General features: G+C 35.2%; 1 protein-coding gene across 20 annotated transcripts in view; it reads left to right on the forward strand.

Annotated features, from left to right (window-relative positions):
* ADGRL3 (adhesion G protein-coupled receptor L3) overlaps window positions 1-18,311 on the forward strand; it is a 540,567-nt gene that overhangs the window by 486,187 nt on the left and 36,069 nt on the right. For 12 of the 20 annotated variants that reach the window (XM_087716492.1, XM_087716493.1, XM_087716494.1 and 9 more), the window contains one exon: window positions 11,314-11,442. The exons of 7 other annotated variants lie outside the window; for them this stretch is intronic. In XM_087716492.1, coding sequence (XP_087572618.1) covers window positions 11,314-11,442 — 129 coding nt within the window. Of the gene's footprint in view, window positions 1-1,094; window positions 5,005-11,313; window positions 11,443-18,311 lie in introns of those variants that run through there. One more of the 20 variants, XM_087716497.1, reaches the window with a different exon arrangement.

Genomic DNA, 18,311 nt, shown 5'->3' on the forward strand with positions numbered 1-18,311 from the left:
TAATGTTGCCAACTGATTCCACATCCTGTTGAAATAAAAATAAAATGGAAAGAAGCAGCCCTCTATTGTCTCAGAAGAATAAAAAGAGGCCCACTACATGCCTTTTGTCAGGGATGCAGAAACCTCTGTTTCCATCTCCAAATCTTTCTATTACATCATTGTCAAAACTCCTTTTGCTACCTTCTTTACTATCTGTTTGTTCTTAGTTCTGACAGTGGGTGTCAGTTCATTCCATGCTTTGGATTGTATCCCTTTTTGGTTTGATTTCCGATGAACAAATTCAGAAATCTTGTAACAGGTTTAGTGGTTAAGTATCAGTCCTGTCCCTTTTGGTCCTGATCCTCATAACATAATACAACATGATGGACTAATGTTAGTATTTTTGGGGAGAAATAGAAGAAGTTATTCCCTGTGGGCAATCTTTCCCCTCTTTGTGAGTTCCCTTGTATCTCCCTCAGTCTTCTCTTCATCGGTACAATTTTCTTTATGGTACTTTCCAGCCTCATACTCCTGATTTCACACCTCAGATGAGAATTGCAGGCTGGTTGAATAAAATTCTGGTCTGAAATAAAATTCTAACACTAAATACACAGCATACAGGATTACAAACTATATAGGATTCAGTATTACAAATATCTGGGTACAAATTATCAATATGCCATCTTTAAAGTAATGTAGGAAAATTATATTAAAGTTTTAGTACTCTTGGTTATTACTTTTGCAGAATTAAATGTTGAAAGATATCTTTAAAAGAACACATATTCTAATCTCACATTCTGAAAGCTAAACTAAAGCTGTTAAATGTTAAACTATTATTCTCTTGGACTAATTAGTGTGCAGGTTCTTTGTACAGTTGCCATATGTATACAGAATTACTATTGATTACTATTTTCACAGAATTATAGAACTGAGTTGAAGTAAAATACATAGGTCATCAATCTTTTTCATAAGTATAAGTATCCCCTTCCTATACTTAATATATTTTATTCCTTTTTCCTAAGTATAGAACTTTGCATGTTCTATTACATTTCATTCTAGATATTCAACCTGGATTGTCTAACCTATCAATGTTGAATTTTATTTCTGTCTTCTAGGGTATTATTTATCCCACCCAGTTTTGTGTCAGCTGCAAATTTGATAAGCATTCCTCCACCTCTTCATTCAAGTCATTAATGAAACTGTTGACGAGTAAAGGACCCAGGATTGATCCTTGTGGCATCCCACTTGATACCTCTCTCCAATATGATGAGGAACCACTGATGAACACTATTTGAGTATGATTTTCAAGGCAGCTGTGGATCCATGTAATAGACATGCTATCCAATCCATACTTAACTAGCTTCCTAATCAGATTTCCTGAAATTAATATATTTAATGTCTACTGAATCCCACAATCTACTAAGGAAATTTTCCATTCAGGAAATAAGGAATTCTTCTTGACAAATCCATGTTGACCTTTGGTAATCACTGTGTTATTCCCAAGCTGTGTTATTCTGAATCAGGCTCTTTATGGTCTTCTCTAATAAAAATTCCCAGCTACAGTGTCAGATTGACTGTAGCTCTCTGCTGCTGGATCCTGCTTTTTCCCCTTTTTGACGAGAGGGACTGCAATTGCTCTTCTCCAGTCATCTGGCATCTCATCCAATCTCTGGGATTTTCGAAGATCAGACATTAAGGATCAGCAAGACCATCAGCAAAGTCCTTCTGTACACTAGAAAGCAATACACCTATCCCTCATTCAAAGAATTCCTTGACAATCTTCTGTCTATTTCAAGTTTCATTTCTGCCCCTTCATGTTCCTCTTCACAGTTGCCTGGTGAAATATATGCCCTCTCTTTGGAGAACACAGAGCCAAAATACAAGCTGGGTAGCTCTGTCTTTTTCTTGTTGCATTTTAGCATTTTGTCATCTTCATTAAACAGCTGGAATACTACGATTTTGTCTTCTTTTTTATTCACATAATTAAATAGTTTCTGTTCTGTTTGACATCCTGTACCAACTTCACATGAGTTTAGTTTTTCTGATACCATCTCTGCAGCTTATGTATATGTATCCTTTCTTGGTTATTTATCCTTCTTTCTATCTCCCATCTGTATCCTTTTTTATCTTCAGATCTTCAGTAAATTTTTGTGCAGCCACATTGACTTCTTATGCTGTCCTTCCTATTTTTCCTAATTGGAATTGCTTGCAATTTTGTTTTTATACTTTTTTTAAAAACCTTCATCTTCTCCTGCTATGTAATCCTATTTATCTTGCTCTGACTTTATTAAAATATGTTTTGAGATTTTCCAAAATATATTTTTGACTGCACTCAGCCTGTACATTCCCTTTTTGTTTCTTTTCTTTTGAATAAATAATATTTTTCACTTGCAATATTTGAATCATGGAAGTCATCCTACCAGGTCTCTGTTATGTCTATTAAATCTATGCCTTCTGATGTTAAGAATTTTAACATTACTGTGAACATAGCAACAGCTGTGCATTTTATGAGCTAGTGTTGTTTCTGATTTTTCACTGAATGTTTAATAAGACCCATTGTAACAACGTACCCTTTTTTCTTCTCCGGTGCACAAGTGCTTATTATAGGATTTCATCTCTAAATTGTACACAATTCAGTAAGTCCTGCTAACCAAGCTTGCCATATTTTGGCCAAATATAATTTTACAAGTCCTTGTGAAATGCAACCCATTTCATGTCAGGTAATGCAAACCATGATCACAGAAACCAAATCTCTCCCACTGACATTATGTACATATTCATTTATTCACCTACATTCTTCTTCTTTTTCCTTTATTCTTGTTTATAACTTTATAGTGGTCATGTGATTTTTTTAAAAAACATAAACAGCATAAAAGCATAAGCACATACATAATAACATCATAAAATTAAGACAGTTATTTTCCTGCAGAAAGCAATGGAAAACAATGCAAATAAAATAATCGTTAGAAGGTGGAACTTCATTAGTAAGTAGAGTTCAAGTTGTTATAGAAAGGACATTGAAGGAACATGTGGGCAAATTTGCACTGCCAAAAAATACTGCAAAATGGTTGAAAATACGACATTAATGTAGACCCCGAAACAGAATTTTGTTCTGTTTGTTGGAATACTGATTAGGTAATTTGCTGGCCTGAAAAGTTTCCCGTTTCCACCACTTGAGCTTCCGGATTTTTGAGCTTCTTCCCCAGATCGTCAAAGATCATAGTAATATGGTTGTAACTGTTCTTTGCAGAATCATTGTCTTCATGGTGCAGAAAAAAATGAATAATTGACAGTGGACTTGATAAGCCTTGAGCTTGGTAAAAATGAGAGACCTGGAAAATGGATGAAGAATCAGATAACTGGAGGAGGGCAAACTTTCCCATCTTCAAACAAAAAGAGAATAGTAAGATCTGAGGAACTACAGATTATTCATCTAACATTTGCAGACATATCTGCTTATCAGAATTGCCAACAACAAAAACCTGGGTAGGGTAGCTAATACCTGGAAGGCAATCTTTCAAAATGCTCTTGAGGAATTAACTGAAAATAACATTTAGCGAAGACAAGTGCATTAAGCACTTCATCCATTTGCTAGGAACTGTTTCTGTCAAACTCCAACTAAAATCCTGCTTCTGCGACTCACAATTCACAATTGCCTGAAGGAAAATATAACCTCTTATCAAATAAGATTCAATGAAAATAGAAGTAGACTAGTTGTGACTTTTCTTTTAATTGCTTGCTATTTGACATCTTCACTAAGGCATTGGTGCACTGTTTCTATTCACATTTTATTTGAAACGCATCAAAATTGGCCATTTTTGTTGCTGTTCACATCTCTCATTAACCTTAGCAGATTTTGTGCATTTCATTTCCCAATACAAGCTCGGTAATTGCTATAATTCTTTAACTTCAGACATTCTTCTTAGTTCACAAGTTCCTGTTTTCATCTCCAATAGGGATCTGAGTTGATTTTCAGCTTTTCAACTTAGTCAGCTGACTTCCTTCTTTCCCTTCTTGAAACAATATGTTATGATTACTATAAGTGTCTATCCATGTAGTTTTCTTGGCAAGAGTATAGTCACAACCCTCTATAGATATGGTTTCTTCCCTGATTGTGCAGCATAGAATACAGCCCTCAGATTTCCGGTGTTCTCCCGCTAAATACTAACCAAGCCTGACCTTCCTTAATTTTTTTAAAACTAATTAACTAGGAATTGCCACTTGCTGTGAGATTTATTGTTTAAAATGTTTTCTTTAAATTCAAAGTAGGTTTTTGATAATTCACCTTTAATTTCCTGCAAAATCAAGCACTCTGCCATTACCTGATTCTCTTTCCCACTCTAAGTCTTCTCTCTGAATCAGATCAAGGATAGCTGATCTTTTTGTCTTTCTTTGTCAGCAAGAGAGGTCTAAGATTTCCTAGAATTATAATATTTTATCAGTTTTTGCCTTAAACAAATCTCAAGTTAAATAAAAGTCCACCACCATTACTATTCATTTATTATTCTTTCAAATGACTACAATTACTTCATGGCTCTGAAATCCAATCCTTTAAATCTGAAAATATGGTATTCCTCCATCTTATTTTTGCTATTATCAGAACATGAAAAAACAATCTTTGTTCTGAATGTGTTAAATTCTAAGTAGCCATTATGTTATTATTGTAAGTACAATATACATTTAAAGACCCAAGTTTTCTCAATTGTTTGTCAATGTGTTATATAACATTACTATTACAAAAGGAGTATGAGGCAGAGCATGACCATTACATTAAAACTTAAAGTGCTCTCCAAATGCCTTCCCATGCCAACAAAAATTGATCAAATTGCTCTCCTCCTTTATAAGTTTAAAAGACAAAGTCGCCTAGAAAAGTTGTCTAGATATTTTAGAAATCCCTTAATAGTTAGAAAACTCCATTTATTTGGCATTTTCACCTTTAATGTAACATGCTGTATATTATTTAAAATGATCAAAGCATTGAGGATGAAATGGATATCAAATAAATAATAAGAGCATTAACCCAAATATTCCTCATGAACAGTAAGTAGATGCGTGATTCTATTTCTTTCCTAATGTTATATATGCTGTTTCTTTTAGCCTTTTGTGTTAAGCCCATAAATGCCTCAAGGCTTATGTGCACAGTGTAGCATTATAAAGCATTCCTGACAGATGACTGACCCGTTTCTTCTGGAAAGGGAGCATTATTCACTTTCCATTATTCCATATCCTGCACTCAGAGAGAATGGAGAACAAATTGTTAGGCACTTAAAGAAAGTCATCATTTTCTCCTTCAGGTATATTTTCCAAAGGCTAAGGACTCAATTTGCATCCCCTAACTATCATTGTTATTTTTCTTTATTCTTAGTCCTGTTTAAATCCTTTTCAAGGTGACCAGGATTAGAAACAAATCAAATGAAGTTTGCCCAGCAAGACTGTAGTGATAATAGTTTGGACAAGGAAGAGAGAGAGTTTAAAAAATGTGTTTCCCTTTTTTACAGCTATGTCTCTATATTGCAGGATTTCCTCCCCACAAATATTCTTGGCAAGCTAAGCTTCCCCTCAAATTTAAGATTGGTGTCATTTAGTTTTACTAAAGCCTTGGATGAAAAAGTGAAGAAAAACCTAATCAAAAATGATGTTAATACAAAACTAGGTAGAATACTAATTCTGAAGGAAGGCTAATACTGAAAGAAACAGAAACAAAATATAGTTTGATAGGTTATAGAAATGGACTGGAAATAATAGAATGAATTATTTTAAAAGGCAAAAGCAAAGGTTTTCACTTTAAAAAAGGAAAGCAGATATAGGATAGGGATGGCTTGATAACAGTGTGTGTGAAATATATTTGGAAATTGTATTTCATCTGAAAATAATCCAAAGATATAAATAAATCCACATACATGGCTGCTAAAAGAGAAGAACAAGTGCAGGACTGCATCAGTGAATTTCCAAATCAAAAGGAAATATTCTTTCCTCTCTCCTTGGAAGTGATTAGAGTCTCTCTTAGTTACTGCTTCCAGTTTTGAGCACCACATTTTCAGAAAGCTGGAACTGGTGCAAAGAAAAAACAAAGAGGATGTTCAGGGATTATAAACAAGCCCTTATAAAGATAAGAGAGTGGGAGAACAAGGCATATTTTCTTTTCAGGATAATCGACCAAGAAAAGAAGCAATAGAAATTTTCAGGTCTAGTGTCACACACAAAAAGATAAAGACTCTTTCCAGAAAACAGGAACTGAAATAATGCTTTTATGTTACAAAAGGGTATATTGTGCTTTTTCCAATATTAAGGAAGGTAGCTAGTTATCAAGGATAGTGGTGATTTTTCCTTCACAAAATGTGCTCAAGCAAAGGAAAGGAACACTGAGCACAGAATGGACTAGATGAACTAATCCTTCAGCTCACTTTTCCCATCATGTTTTGATTAGAGGAAAAACTGTGGAAACTGAGGTATAATAATGTAATCGTTTAATTAATTAACTAGGTTAGTTAATATAATGTGAACTAAATGTATGTTTTATGTTTTAAATTTATGTTTCAAAACAACTGCCTGCAAAGGCTCCTGAATTGGAGCTGAAAGGTGAAAATGAAAACAGTATGCTCTGTCCCATAATTGGGTAGACCAGATTACCCTGATTGACCGGTCCCACCAGGAAAGAAAAATACTTAATGTGAACTAAATTGTCTGCGCCCCATCCTAAACTGGGAAGTAAATCTTTCATGCTAACTAATCATACTGCCAACTACAGGTAGTTCTTATTTAGTTAGCATAATTGGGGCCAGCAACTTTTGCTATTATCATGAGCCGAGGTGGCGCAGTGGTTAGGGTGCAGTACTGCAGGCCACTTCAGCTGACTGTTACCTGCAGTTCAGCGGTTCTAATCTCACCGGCTCGAGGTTGACTCATCCTTCCATCCTTCCGAGGTGGGTGAAATGAGGACCCAGACTGTGGGGGCGATATGCTAACTCTGTAAACCGCTTAGAGAGGGATGAAAGCCCTATGAAGCGGTATATAAGTCTAACTGCTATTGCTATTGCTAACTTGGTCATTAAGTGAAATGGTCACTAAGTAAACTTTTGATTGTGCCTATGATCTTATTTTGGCTTGGCTTGGCTTGATCACTGTCATAACTGTGAAGGTTGTTATACAGGGCAGTTGCTAAACAAGGACTACTTGTCAGCTGACAGTTTCTGACTAGTCCAGGCTAAATGTATTAAAGGCTTTTAAATGTATCAAATGTAATACAGCAGACATCTATTAGTGCTGGGCAGCCACTAAAATTTAAATAAATAATCATTTTACTGAAGGATAAGGGGTAAGATCTAAGGCTCAAATTCTTTGGCCTGATGAGATAAGATAAGTTGTATCTTAAATTCAAAAACATTTCTAAAGTTTCAAAAAGTTATGACAGAAATACCATCTTTCATTTACGTCCTTTTCACAAAATAATCTGAGGAAGTAGCATGAAAAAAGCTCTTTTAAAAGAAAATTAGAGGTTTCTGGCCAGCTAAAGAATGGCATAAATGATTGTTTTCTGATGGTAGTTTCAAGTGATTGCACAAATGGTCCATGAACATCCCTTAAACAAATTATTCTGTTCATTTAAAGTTGATAACACAGATATTAAAATATGAAGAATATACTAGAAATTGAGAGTTTTTTGTTCCTATTGCTCAGACTCTTTTCCATCCAAGCCCCATGCATTTTGGTTATATGTATTCAGGTAATTGCTGTAAACATAGTCAGATTGTCTTACTATAAAAAGTACAGCAGATCAGCTGCAACTGCCAAAAATGCCAATCTTAGGCTGTATCAACAGCGGGATAGAATATAAATCATGTGAAGTGTTAGTACTGCTTTATATTGTTGTGGTAAAACCACCGTTGGAATAGTGAGTCCATTGGTCAAAATGATGAAAAAAAGATGTTGAGTCTTTAGAAAGAGTGCAGAGAAGAGCAACAAAGCAGCAAAGATTATTAGGGAACTGGAGAGTAAAGCATGTGATGATGAATGATTGCGGGAACTGGGTATGTCTAGTCTAATAAAGATACAGTCTAGGGGTGACATGATAGCCATCTTCCAATATTTGAAGGGCTGTCACAAAGAAGAGAGGGTTGACCTATTATCCGAAGCACTGAGGGTAGGACAAGAAGCTTATCAAAGAAAGATCTGATCTAGATTTAAGGCAAAATGTCCTGTCAGTGAGAACAATTAATCAATGGAATGGCTTGTCTTCAGGAATTGTGGGTGCTCCATCACTGCAGGTTTCTAAAGAGTGACAGCCATTTATCCCAAATAGTATAAGGGTCTCCTGCTTAAGCAGAGTGTTGAACTAGAAGACCATCAAGGTCCCTTTCAAGTTTGTATTCTGTATTCTGTATATCATGTTATTGTTTTTTTTATCTAGTATTACACTTGTTTTAGTGCACAAAATGTGTATTGAAATAATTTTTAATATTCTCTTTCTTCATCCTAAAGCAGAAATGGTTTGAACATTTGGAAGTCATTAATGAGTTTTTATTCTCAGTGCAATGAGTATTTATCCAAACAAGTTCCATCATATTTTATGCATATTGCTACTGTAAGTCACTTTCTCCAGCCTGCTAAACTTGGAATAGCTATGCTGGCTAAGAATGATGGCAGCCATAATCCAACTCATTGTAAAGGAGACTAGGTTGGGGAGTCTGCCCTAAATCATTGTTTCCTAAAAATTAAAGAAAGGTGGGAAGTGAGTATGTTTAGATTTATAAATTATAACTTGGTAATCATATGATTTGCATCACCATAGAAAATGGCACGTATGGTAAATCTTGGCAACTAAGCTTAATTTTTAAGGCTAAAATAGGAATATTAATTTCAAAATGAAACACTGAAAAGCAATTATTTTTACTTTAAAAGGTAGTTTAAAACATGGTGTTTTAAAACTGTACAACTTTTGTCAATGTTGTAAAAAACATCAGTTCCACATTTAGTGTGGTATAGCAATTAAGAGCAGAGAGACTCGGGTTCAACTCAAGCGTCAGTCATGGATGCTTATTGTGTGAGTTTAGGATAGTCACTATCTCACAGGCTTGTTGCCATGAATACAAAATTGCATCAGGGAGCCTTAGGCACACCATCCTGTGTTCTCGGGAAAAGATTATTTTGATCAGCAGGAAGTTTCTGAGGATGTTCCCATTGTCAGAAGTTTGATGTTCAGGTTTGCAGGAAACAACCTTCTCCTTTTGACTCCCAGGCTGTGGAACTCTTTCCTTCTTCCAGGATTTAGAAAGATGATAAAAGCACATCACTCATTGATTTTAATGTTGATATTATTTTCATTTGCCTTAATATAGTTATATTCTGTATTTTTATTATTACGGTATAAGATGCATTAAGTGTTAAATGAAACAGAACAATGGGCTACAAATTCAATTCAACATCATCTTCCAAATCCAAATTAAGTTAATAGGGATATGCATGGATAGGAGCCATTGTGGTGCAGTGATTAACTCACTGCTGGCTACCAGGAGTTCAATCCTGACTGGCTCAAGGTTGACTCAGCCTTCCATCCTTCCAAGGTTGGTAAAATGAGGGCCCAAATTGTTGGGGGCAATATGCTGACTCTGCAAACTGCTTAGAGAGGGCTGTAAGCATTATAAAGCAGCATATAAGTCTAAATGCTATTGGTATGCAAGTTAATATTCTACAATTATTTGGTAATGGAAGGCACTAAGTTTCCTATAGATGGTCAGCTGATATTTCCAATAAGGAAATTCTATACCTGAGTTCCATTTGCTTGGTTTTAATTTGGTAGAGGGACATCCAGTTTTCCAAAAATTAATAATAACATGCCCATTTTCACTGGCCTCCAATTACAGCACCAAGGATGCCTTCACTTTTTTTCATAGTCATTGGCAAAGGAAGAGAGGTGCCTGTCCGGTTTGCCAAAATACTGAGCATTTCTCCAGATTCATTTTTTGTACTATTATAATATATCTAACATTGGCATAGCAGAGCCCACCTCAAAGGTTTGCCTTGTACAGTATACTTTTATATCATTATTGTCACCATTTTTTCCTCTCCTATAGTTCCTATAGCATTTTATGGTCAACTGGACAGCCTGCAATCAGAACAAATACCATCAATCAGTTTTTGGCCCTGCAGAATTATTTCTTGCACAAGGCCAGCATCCTGGAATTATGTCAGAATCTCATCTTGTGCCAATCATTGACAGAAGGTGATCCATTTTTTAAAAAAACAGAAATTCTTGAAATGTTTGGCAATTTCCATTCCAACTCAGTTAAAATAAAGGAAAGCTTCACAAGACAATAATCTTTAATCAGGCTGTTTGTTTAGGCCGACTTTGGAACTTGCTTGTTTACTCTCATGTTGGGCAAAAACATTTTCATTTTTGTTTTTAACTTTAATTGCTGATATCAATCTTGTCTGGAATCTAATTTTTCTAGATAAGGGTTTTCATATGTGTGATCGCTGAATTATAAAGAAGGGAAATAACTTTTGGGTGTTATTTCTGGGTGGATTACTTTATATCAAGAGCAAAGTAGTCTTTATACAAATTGGGCCTTGTTGAGTGCACCATTGGAAGAGTTCAAAGACAAGGTTCATCGTGAAGAAAATCTATCTCTGTGGTTATTAAGAGTCAATAACAAATTGATGGCACACAATCAGACAATCAATCAAGAAAATTTGCCAATTTTGGCTACTAACAAGTTTGAGAGTTAGTTCTTTGTAAAAAAGAAACAGAACTGTAAATATGGAATATGAAACCTTAATATCTGAATGTGATATAATAAGCTCCTGTACCATCACCAAGTACAAGCTGACCTAGGGGATATCCTGTTAGAAAAGGACAATGAACGTTATAGCATTATTGCTTAAAGCAATCTTTTTTTTAACTTTTTGTGCTATTAATTGAATATCCTAAATAATTTTGCCTTAAACCTAGAGAACTCTGAAGAAAAATTGTGACTAACATGATGGTGTTAATTGTGCCATTTTGTTTTGGCTGTCTTCCCTTTATTTATTTGGCTTTTTCTACCAAGTTTCTCACAAGGTTTGAATGTGGCAAGCATGCAGAGTAACTCTTCAACTTACATTCTTAAAAGTTGGTTTTGCATCACCGCAATCCATTTCTGTCTTCATTGTCGGCAGTGTCTGCTTTGATGGCATTTAGCTTGCCGCTTGAAATAACTGGCTGCTTTTAATCAGGACTGTTTAAATTGTTGTCAGTCTGAAAATTTTCTTTTCCTTTTTTTTAATTCAAATTTGCCTGATTGACTTTTTTTTGCTTTTTTGTTTTGTTTTGTTTTGTCTTTCTCTTGGCTGCTCCAGGAGCCATGGCTAACCATCTTATAACCAATGCTCTTCTTCGTCCTCATGGCACTAACAACCCTTATAACACATTGCTCGGGGAATCGGCCGTCTATAACAACCCTTCTGTCAGCATGTACAACACACCAGGTGTAGTGGAGTTTCTCTCATTTTTCTAGTGAGAGTCCCATGATGTGCTTTTATAGACACAATTTTTCTTTATTTCTGTTTTCTTTTATTTCTAATTGAGCACAAATATTTCCCCATGCATTTCATAAAGTCCTTCCATTTTTTCCAGGCTTTTTTTGGCAAAATGCCCAAATTAATTTTGGAAAATATTTTTTTCATCCTATTAATCAGATTATATATATAATATAATTTTGATATTTTCATTTTTATTTGCTCTTCCGTTCTATCCATCTAATCTCTTGTATATTTATTTGTCATTCATTTGAGAAACAGGAACACTGCCAAGGTAAGTGATGCTTACCATTTATTTTCAAAATTTAAAGCATAATTAGAGGAGGACAGAGTATAAGTCAGATGTGTCTCCCTCAAGAAAATGGTAATAAATTGAAGTTGATTGTCTTTACATTCCACTGAAATTAGTACAGCTGAATATTAGCAAATTGTCCCCTAGTTTCATTTTAAAAGCCACAGTTGATTAGTATACCATTCCATGTGACCTGGATTGAATTAGTTGACCTCATTATCCTACAGAATAATGCACAGATGTTATTAATTACAGCTATGGTTGTTTTATACCTTGCAATAATTGCCTGAAATTTAGGTCACAGCAGTCACCTCAAGATCCTAAAATGGGTAGATAATGATTTCTCTTTCACCCAGATGTATTTTATGTTTTGAAATGAATTTAATTGCATCTAAAAGCTACTATTCAGTCTATAACATTACTCATATGCTATATTTTATTGTCAAAAATAATTCAAACCCCAAAATAATTGATAATTGTGTTGTATAACACCATACGAAATTATCGAAAGTTTTTCCTTGTAAATATTATGTGATTGTTACAAGATACTACAACTTAATTTTTACACCACATAAATCGGAACTAAATTTCCCCCATAAAATTTTACATATGTCTGCTAAGAAATCCCACTTAATTTTAAAAGACAGTGCATTCCCAAATAAGCATATGCAGAACTGCAACATTGCAACTCAAATGTGTCCATCTGTACAATATCTTCATTCTAATTTGGACCTTATTATATTAAAGTTATACATATTTTCAGCTGGAGATTTAATTGAAAAAAAGAAAAGAAACATGGTCCCTGCCCGCAAACTGACTGGCAGAATTATTCATTTAATCTTAGCTTTGCATGCTTTTTACACAAAGTTACTTTTGTTTCACATGAATTTATATGCCATTTCAGAAAACACTGTTTGGCCAAATGTGATCTCAGGGCTTATCTTGCTAATATTTAAATCTCAGCTTCTTGGTAAATGCTCTCCTGATGTACCAGTGTTTCATTTCATTTAAAGATTGCAATAAATCACCAATATGTTGAAGTTCCCATATTCAATCTATACTAGATTGTGGAATCTTGAAGTTTTTCTCTGGATTTATTCTGCTCTTCAGACTGGTTTTCTGGATCAATTTGTATCCATCTTACAGTTAATCCTCAACTTACAACCATTCATTTAGCGACCATTCAAAGATACAATGACATTGTACAAATTGACTTGCAACCAGTCCCTGTAATTACAACCATCACAGCATTCCCATGGGTCACATGATCAAAATATGGGCAATTGGCAGCCAGTGTGTATTTGCAATGGTTGTAGCATCTCAGGGTCATGTGATTGTCATTGTGACCTTTCAGTCAGCTCTGACAAGCAGGAATAATAGCGGAAGTTGGATTTGTTTAAATGACATGACCCATTTAACAACTGCCGTGATTCAGTTAACTGTGGCCAAAAAAAGGTCATGAAATCAGCCATGACTCACTTGACAATTGCCTTGTTTTGCAGTGGAAATTCCAGTCCCAATCTTGGCCATAAATCGAGGACTATCTGTACTCCAATAAAGTCCTCTACAACAGATTCTGAAGTTACATAAAACTCTGAACCCAATATATTTCTATGCAGACAAAGTGGCAGAGTTTTGCATGGGCAGACATACACAAAATATTTGTACCATTTATGTAAAATGACATGATGTGGAAGTGAGGGAGGGACAATATTGAATTCAGCAGTTCACTGATTTGCCCTCAAATCTGAGTTATAATCATGTCTGTTGATTAGCCCTATCACAGTTCCCTAAAAAGCAGAGAAACTGTGGTGGTAGAGAGAAATCCCTAAGACAATAATTAAAATTATTTATCCTGATTAATTGTGATAGTTTTTATGCTAGATGCATTAGCAAGCTGGTCTTCCCTAATGACCAATATTGTAAAAAAAAAAAAAAACCAGCAAGTTCATATGTTATACTTGCATCTCGGCTCCAACAACCAACTGCACTTCATTTAGAGAAAAAAAACTATCATTCTTTGCTAAAGATTTTAAACCTGGTTTGAAAACCATGCATAATCTGTAACATACCTGGCATATTTCCTCCTTGCATAATGATCTAACCTGCCTGTAGATTTCATCCTGTTTTATTAACTGATTAAAAACTACAACTATTTCAGCTTTTTCTCCATAACAGACTTTGGAGAAATGGAACTCCATTTATCTGAAGCTTGATCTGAATGAAAACACATAATCAAATTGAGCTACTTCCAAATCACCCAGATCAAATTACCATAAAAATCCACTGAATGGCTTTAAGCATGAAAATTCCAGCAGAATTCTTAAGTAGCCTGTTTTCAATAGACCTTACTGATATTCCCTATTTTTAGAAGTAAATAATATTCTGACCCCTCAATAACAAGTATGGACAGTTATCCATCTATGTTTGTCTATCTATCTCAGTGGTAGTCAACCTGGTCCCTACCACCCACTAGTGGGCATTCCAGCTTTCATGGTGGGCGGTAGGGGTTTGCTGTAACTCTGCTTTATAAATTTTATAAAGTAAAGTTACTTCCCTACTTTATAAATCACCATTACTGTGGAACTGGTGGGCAGTTAGAAAATTTTACTACTAACAGAGATACTAAAGTGGGCGGTAGGTATAAAAAGGTTGACTACCCCTGATCTATCCGTCTAGCTAAAAGATTTATATGGGCATTTATCACAAAATAATCCTAGGCTGCTAACAAAAAAATCAAATTCATATAATATAGTAAGAATAACACACACACCCCTCCAAGTTAAAACACATTATACTCTAACTAGGCATCGTAATAACCTCACACCAACTATATGTGCTGTGGTCAACGCACATCCTGGCCCAGGGCCTGAGGACCATGCAACATCTTCAGGATTGAGGCCTCAGTGGGGAGAATTGGATGGGCACCGCTACAAAGTGGGTCTCAACAGATAACGTCATTTGATAGATGGGACCTTCTGGTGGGGACAGATGAATGCCTTCAGATCAAATCCCAAGGGTGAGGGAGGGAACTTTTGCAAATGGATTTTCCAGACAATCACTAGCATATATGAATAAGGAACTTAGACTAGAAATCTACCATAGTCTGTTCACCTGCCTCTAATTAAAAACTGCAGAATACCTAGATCCCACAGAAGAAGAAGAAATCCATTTTGCATATAAACACATAGCCAGAGAAGTAAAGCTTGATGTAGAAGATCTCAAAATGTGGTATACTTAGTGCATAGCTGACTATCCCAGGAAATAAAATTTATAACAATAATAAAACAATACAGGTGATCCTTTTTAGTGACCACAACTGAGGCAGACAACTTGTTGTTAAGTAAAGTGTTGCTAAGTGAAATCCCAATTGTGCTTATTGTCTTATTTGAACTTTTCTTTGCTTAACATACCTGTGAAGGTTATAAATGTGAGGATTAGTTGCAAAGTTACTTTTCCATCAGCAGCATAGCTATGAACAGTCGCTAAACAAGGATTACCTGTATGATTTATATGTGGGAGATGAACTCTTGTCTGCAACTCCTGATCCCAAAAGGCAAGAAATGAAATCCTTTTTTTTTCCTGCCAGTCATAACCTGTCAAACTAGGTAGTGGGCTGACACAAAGCCTTGGGAAAATCAAACACCAAAGAGCCAATCAGGAGTAAGAAGGGCTTTTAAGAAAAGAAAGGGGCAGCTCCATTTTTTTCTCTTTTGCTTTTTTTTTCTCACAGGAGGAGCTAAAATATCTCCACCGATGCTGGCTCCTGATAAATCAATGCCCCCAGCCTTTAGAATCTGAGTTTGAAGATCCAGGGGAAAATATTTCCATTTAGGGAATAATGATGTTGGATTCTGATTAGAGTTTTGGATTTCATTTAGTGAAAAATCATTTGTACTATGTACTGGTTATATTTTGCTTTACTTATTCTGCCTTCATTCTGTCTGTATATTCCTGACTGGTGAGTAACTTCTGCAGAAGGCATTGTCTTTTGTTACTGTTTTATTTTCTATTTTTGTCTTCAAATCTTGACTAATTCTTTATTTGCCTAATAAAATTTTAAATTCTAAATGAGCTGCTAAGTCTTATTCTGACAAGGAATTTAGCCCATAGCACATGCCAGCTGCCTGACTTAAATAGTGAAAATAAAGCAGGTTTGGAACTGCTTGAGTAAACCATTGCAATAAAAGTTTTTTTTATTGGAGTGAAGTGGATGGTAACAGATTTACCCTGTGGACACTTTCCTGAGAGTTGTGATGTGTGCAAGAGGGTTGTAAGTGGAGGAGCAAGAGTTCTTCCTGACATCAAGCCTGCTTGCTGTTTCTAAATTCCTTATGATCTAAATGGCAGATATTCAGGGACTGAGGGAATAGCCTGGAGGGAATGTGTATTATGGCTGTTCCTCAGTACTTAGGATGTTATTTATTACATAGATTATATTGTTATTTTATTGTTTGATGCTATGCTTAGTGTTTGATCTTACTGCTTTTCTAGAATATAAGCTATTCAGAGTCAAACTTGATTGAAACAGCTGATAGACCTAATAAAATAAATAAATATAGAAAAGCCAAAGGACTTAGGGTTCTTGTTCTATTTGTAGGTAGTACAAGCATACTTTATTGCATAGATATTTTCTTTGGCTTAGGATAATGGTACCTTTTGGGCAATGCTTCTCAAAAACTGGTAAACTGAAAAGCTTGCAGATCTGTTTTATCCCACTTCAAGTCCATATTTTCTAGTATAGACCCAAAGTTCAATAGACCTTAAAGTGTCTAGACCTTGAAACCCTCAAACATTCATATTTCCAAAATGTTTTTTCATCTTAACATATCTAACCTCCAACATCCTTAGATTGATGAAAATTGTTGATGAAGGAATCAGTGAAGGAAAACAGAGCCATGACTGTTTCTATCAGGGCCCAAGGAAGAGCAAACATCAAAAGGAAATAAAAAATGGATTTTTTTCCCTCCAGGAAAATGGAGAGAAATATGATTCATGTAGCATTGCGTCAGGAAAGCATATAAGAAGCATCATGGCCCAAAATTCCAACTATCATCTGCAACAAATGTGCTGTGTTTGTTCTTCACCCCAAAATAATATGGACTTCACCTAGAATCAATCAATGGAAGTTCTGAAAGCAAAACCTGGTGGATTAGATGCCAGAGCATCAACCCTACACCTTATTTGTCAAGATGAAGACTTACTGAATAGCAGTGTGGAAGTCATTGTTCACAAGCAGGAAACCAAAGTCAAAACATACTACTTCACCAAGGGGCCTGGCCACATGTCACTTTTAAGAGCAAAACAATCACAATGCAGACCATTGTGGTAGTAGTTAGCAACCAGCTCCAACCTCCACTATCCATAGCAGCATCTAGAAATATAAGTGAGCTCCAAAAATCCTTCAAAGTTAATACTCTGCCAACTTTTCACAGAGGAAGTAACATATCACCAGCCAAGAAAAACAAGAAGAGAATTGTGTTTGTAGATGATTCCCTCATGAGAGGAACAGAAGTTCCCATTTTTCACCAAGACTTTTCATTTCAACATATATTCTATGTTCCAATTGCCCAAATTCAAATTAAGATGGAAAGAATGACAAAGTTCATTGGACCTGCTGATCACAGACCCTTCCTACGTATCCATTTGGCTATATCTTGGGAAGAAGAATGAAGGATCTTGGGGCTTAGGTGATATTTCCATTAGTGCTTCCCTTTGAAGACAAAAACCTATCAAGAAAACGAGGGAAAAAAATCAAATGAACTGATTGCATAGTTGGTGCAAGCAACAGAGCATTTTTCATGCTGATGATGCAAACTTGAAAGATACACAGTTGCTTTACGGAAATGGAATTCATCTTTTTTAGACAACAACTAAACAAATTCATCTTTGGGTGGCAATTTGATCAAGAAAATTTTAAAGTAGAATTTAAGGGGGCAGGAGTTATAAGAACCATTGGTGAGTAACAAATTGCTAAATAGTTAAGTACAGCAGTGAAACAATTTTTTTTGGAAAACATTACTTTAACTAAGAAGCAAAGAAAGTACACGTAATTTTAAAAAAGGAGAGACTGAATATAGTCTCTCCTTTTTATCTAACCCTTTTAAGCCATTATGTTAAATGTCTCTACATGCAAACATTATGAGGTAAGCAAAGCCAAGAAACATATGCAGAAGGAATTCCAGGAATATTCTATATTATTACGGAGTAACAGAATTTGAACAGCTTGTCAAGAGTTTGTTTTGCCTCATCTTAAACCAAACTAAATCAAAGTAGGATTACTTTAAGTTTCTTTTCATGCTTTCCAATTTCCCAGAACTAACTCATCTTTTTTTCCTCTCTTAATTGTTCATTGCTCTCTTCCCTTTCCATGGCCAGATTTACCTTTCTTTGATACTACACTAACTGACAAATTATATGAGTAACAAGAAAGGTGAGCTAGATGTGATAAGACACAAAGTCAAATATAATATAATATAAGATTTTCCACCTCTGGAGATTTTTTACTAAAAGATGGACAGCCAAC

The sequence above is a fragment of the Thamnophis sirtalis genome, unplaced genomic scaffold, assembly GCF_051295495.1.
Source record: "Thamnophis sirtalis isolate CommonGarterSnake01/CBP01778 unplaced genomic scaffold, rThaSir2_p1.2 scaffold_5, whole genome shotgun sequence".
NCBI classification, from domain to species: Eukaryota; Metazoa; Chordata; class Lepidosauria; order Squamata; family Natricidae; genus Thamnophis; species Thamnophis sirtalis.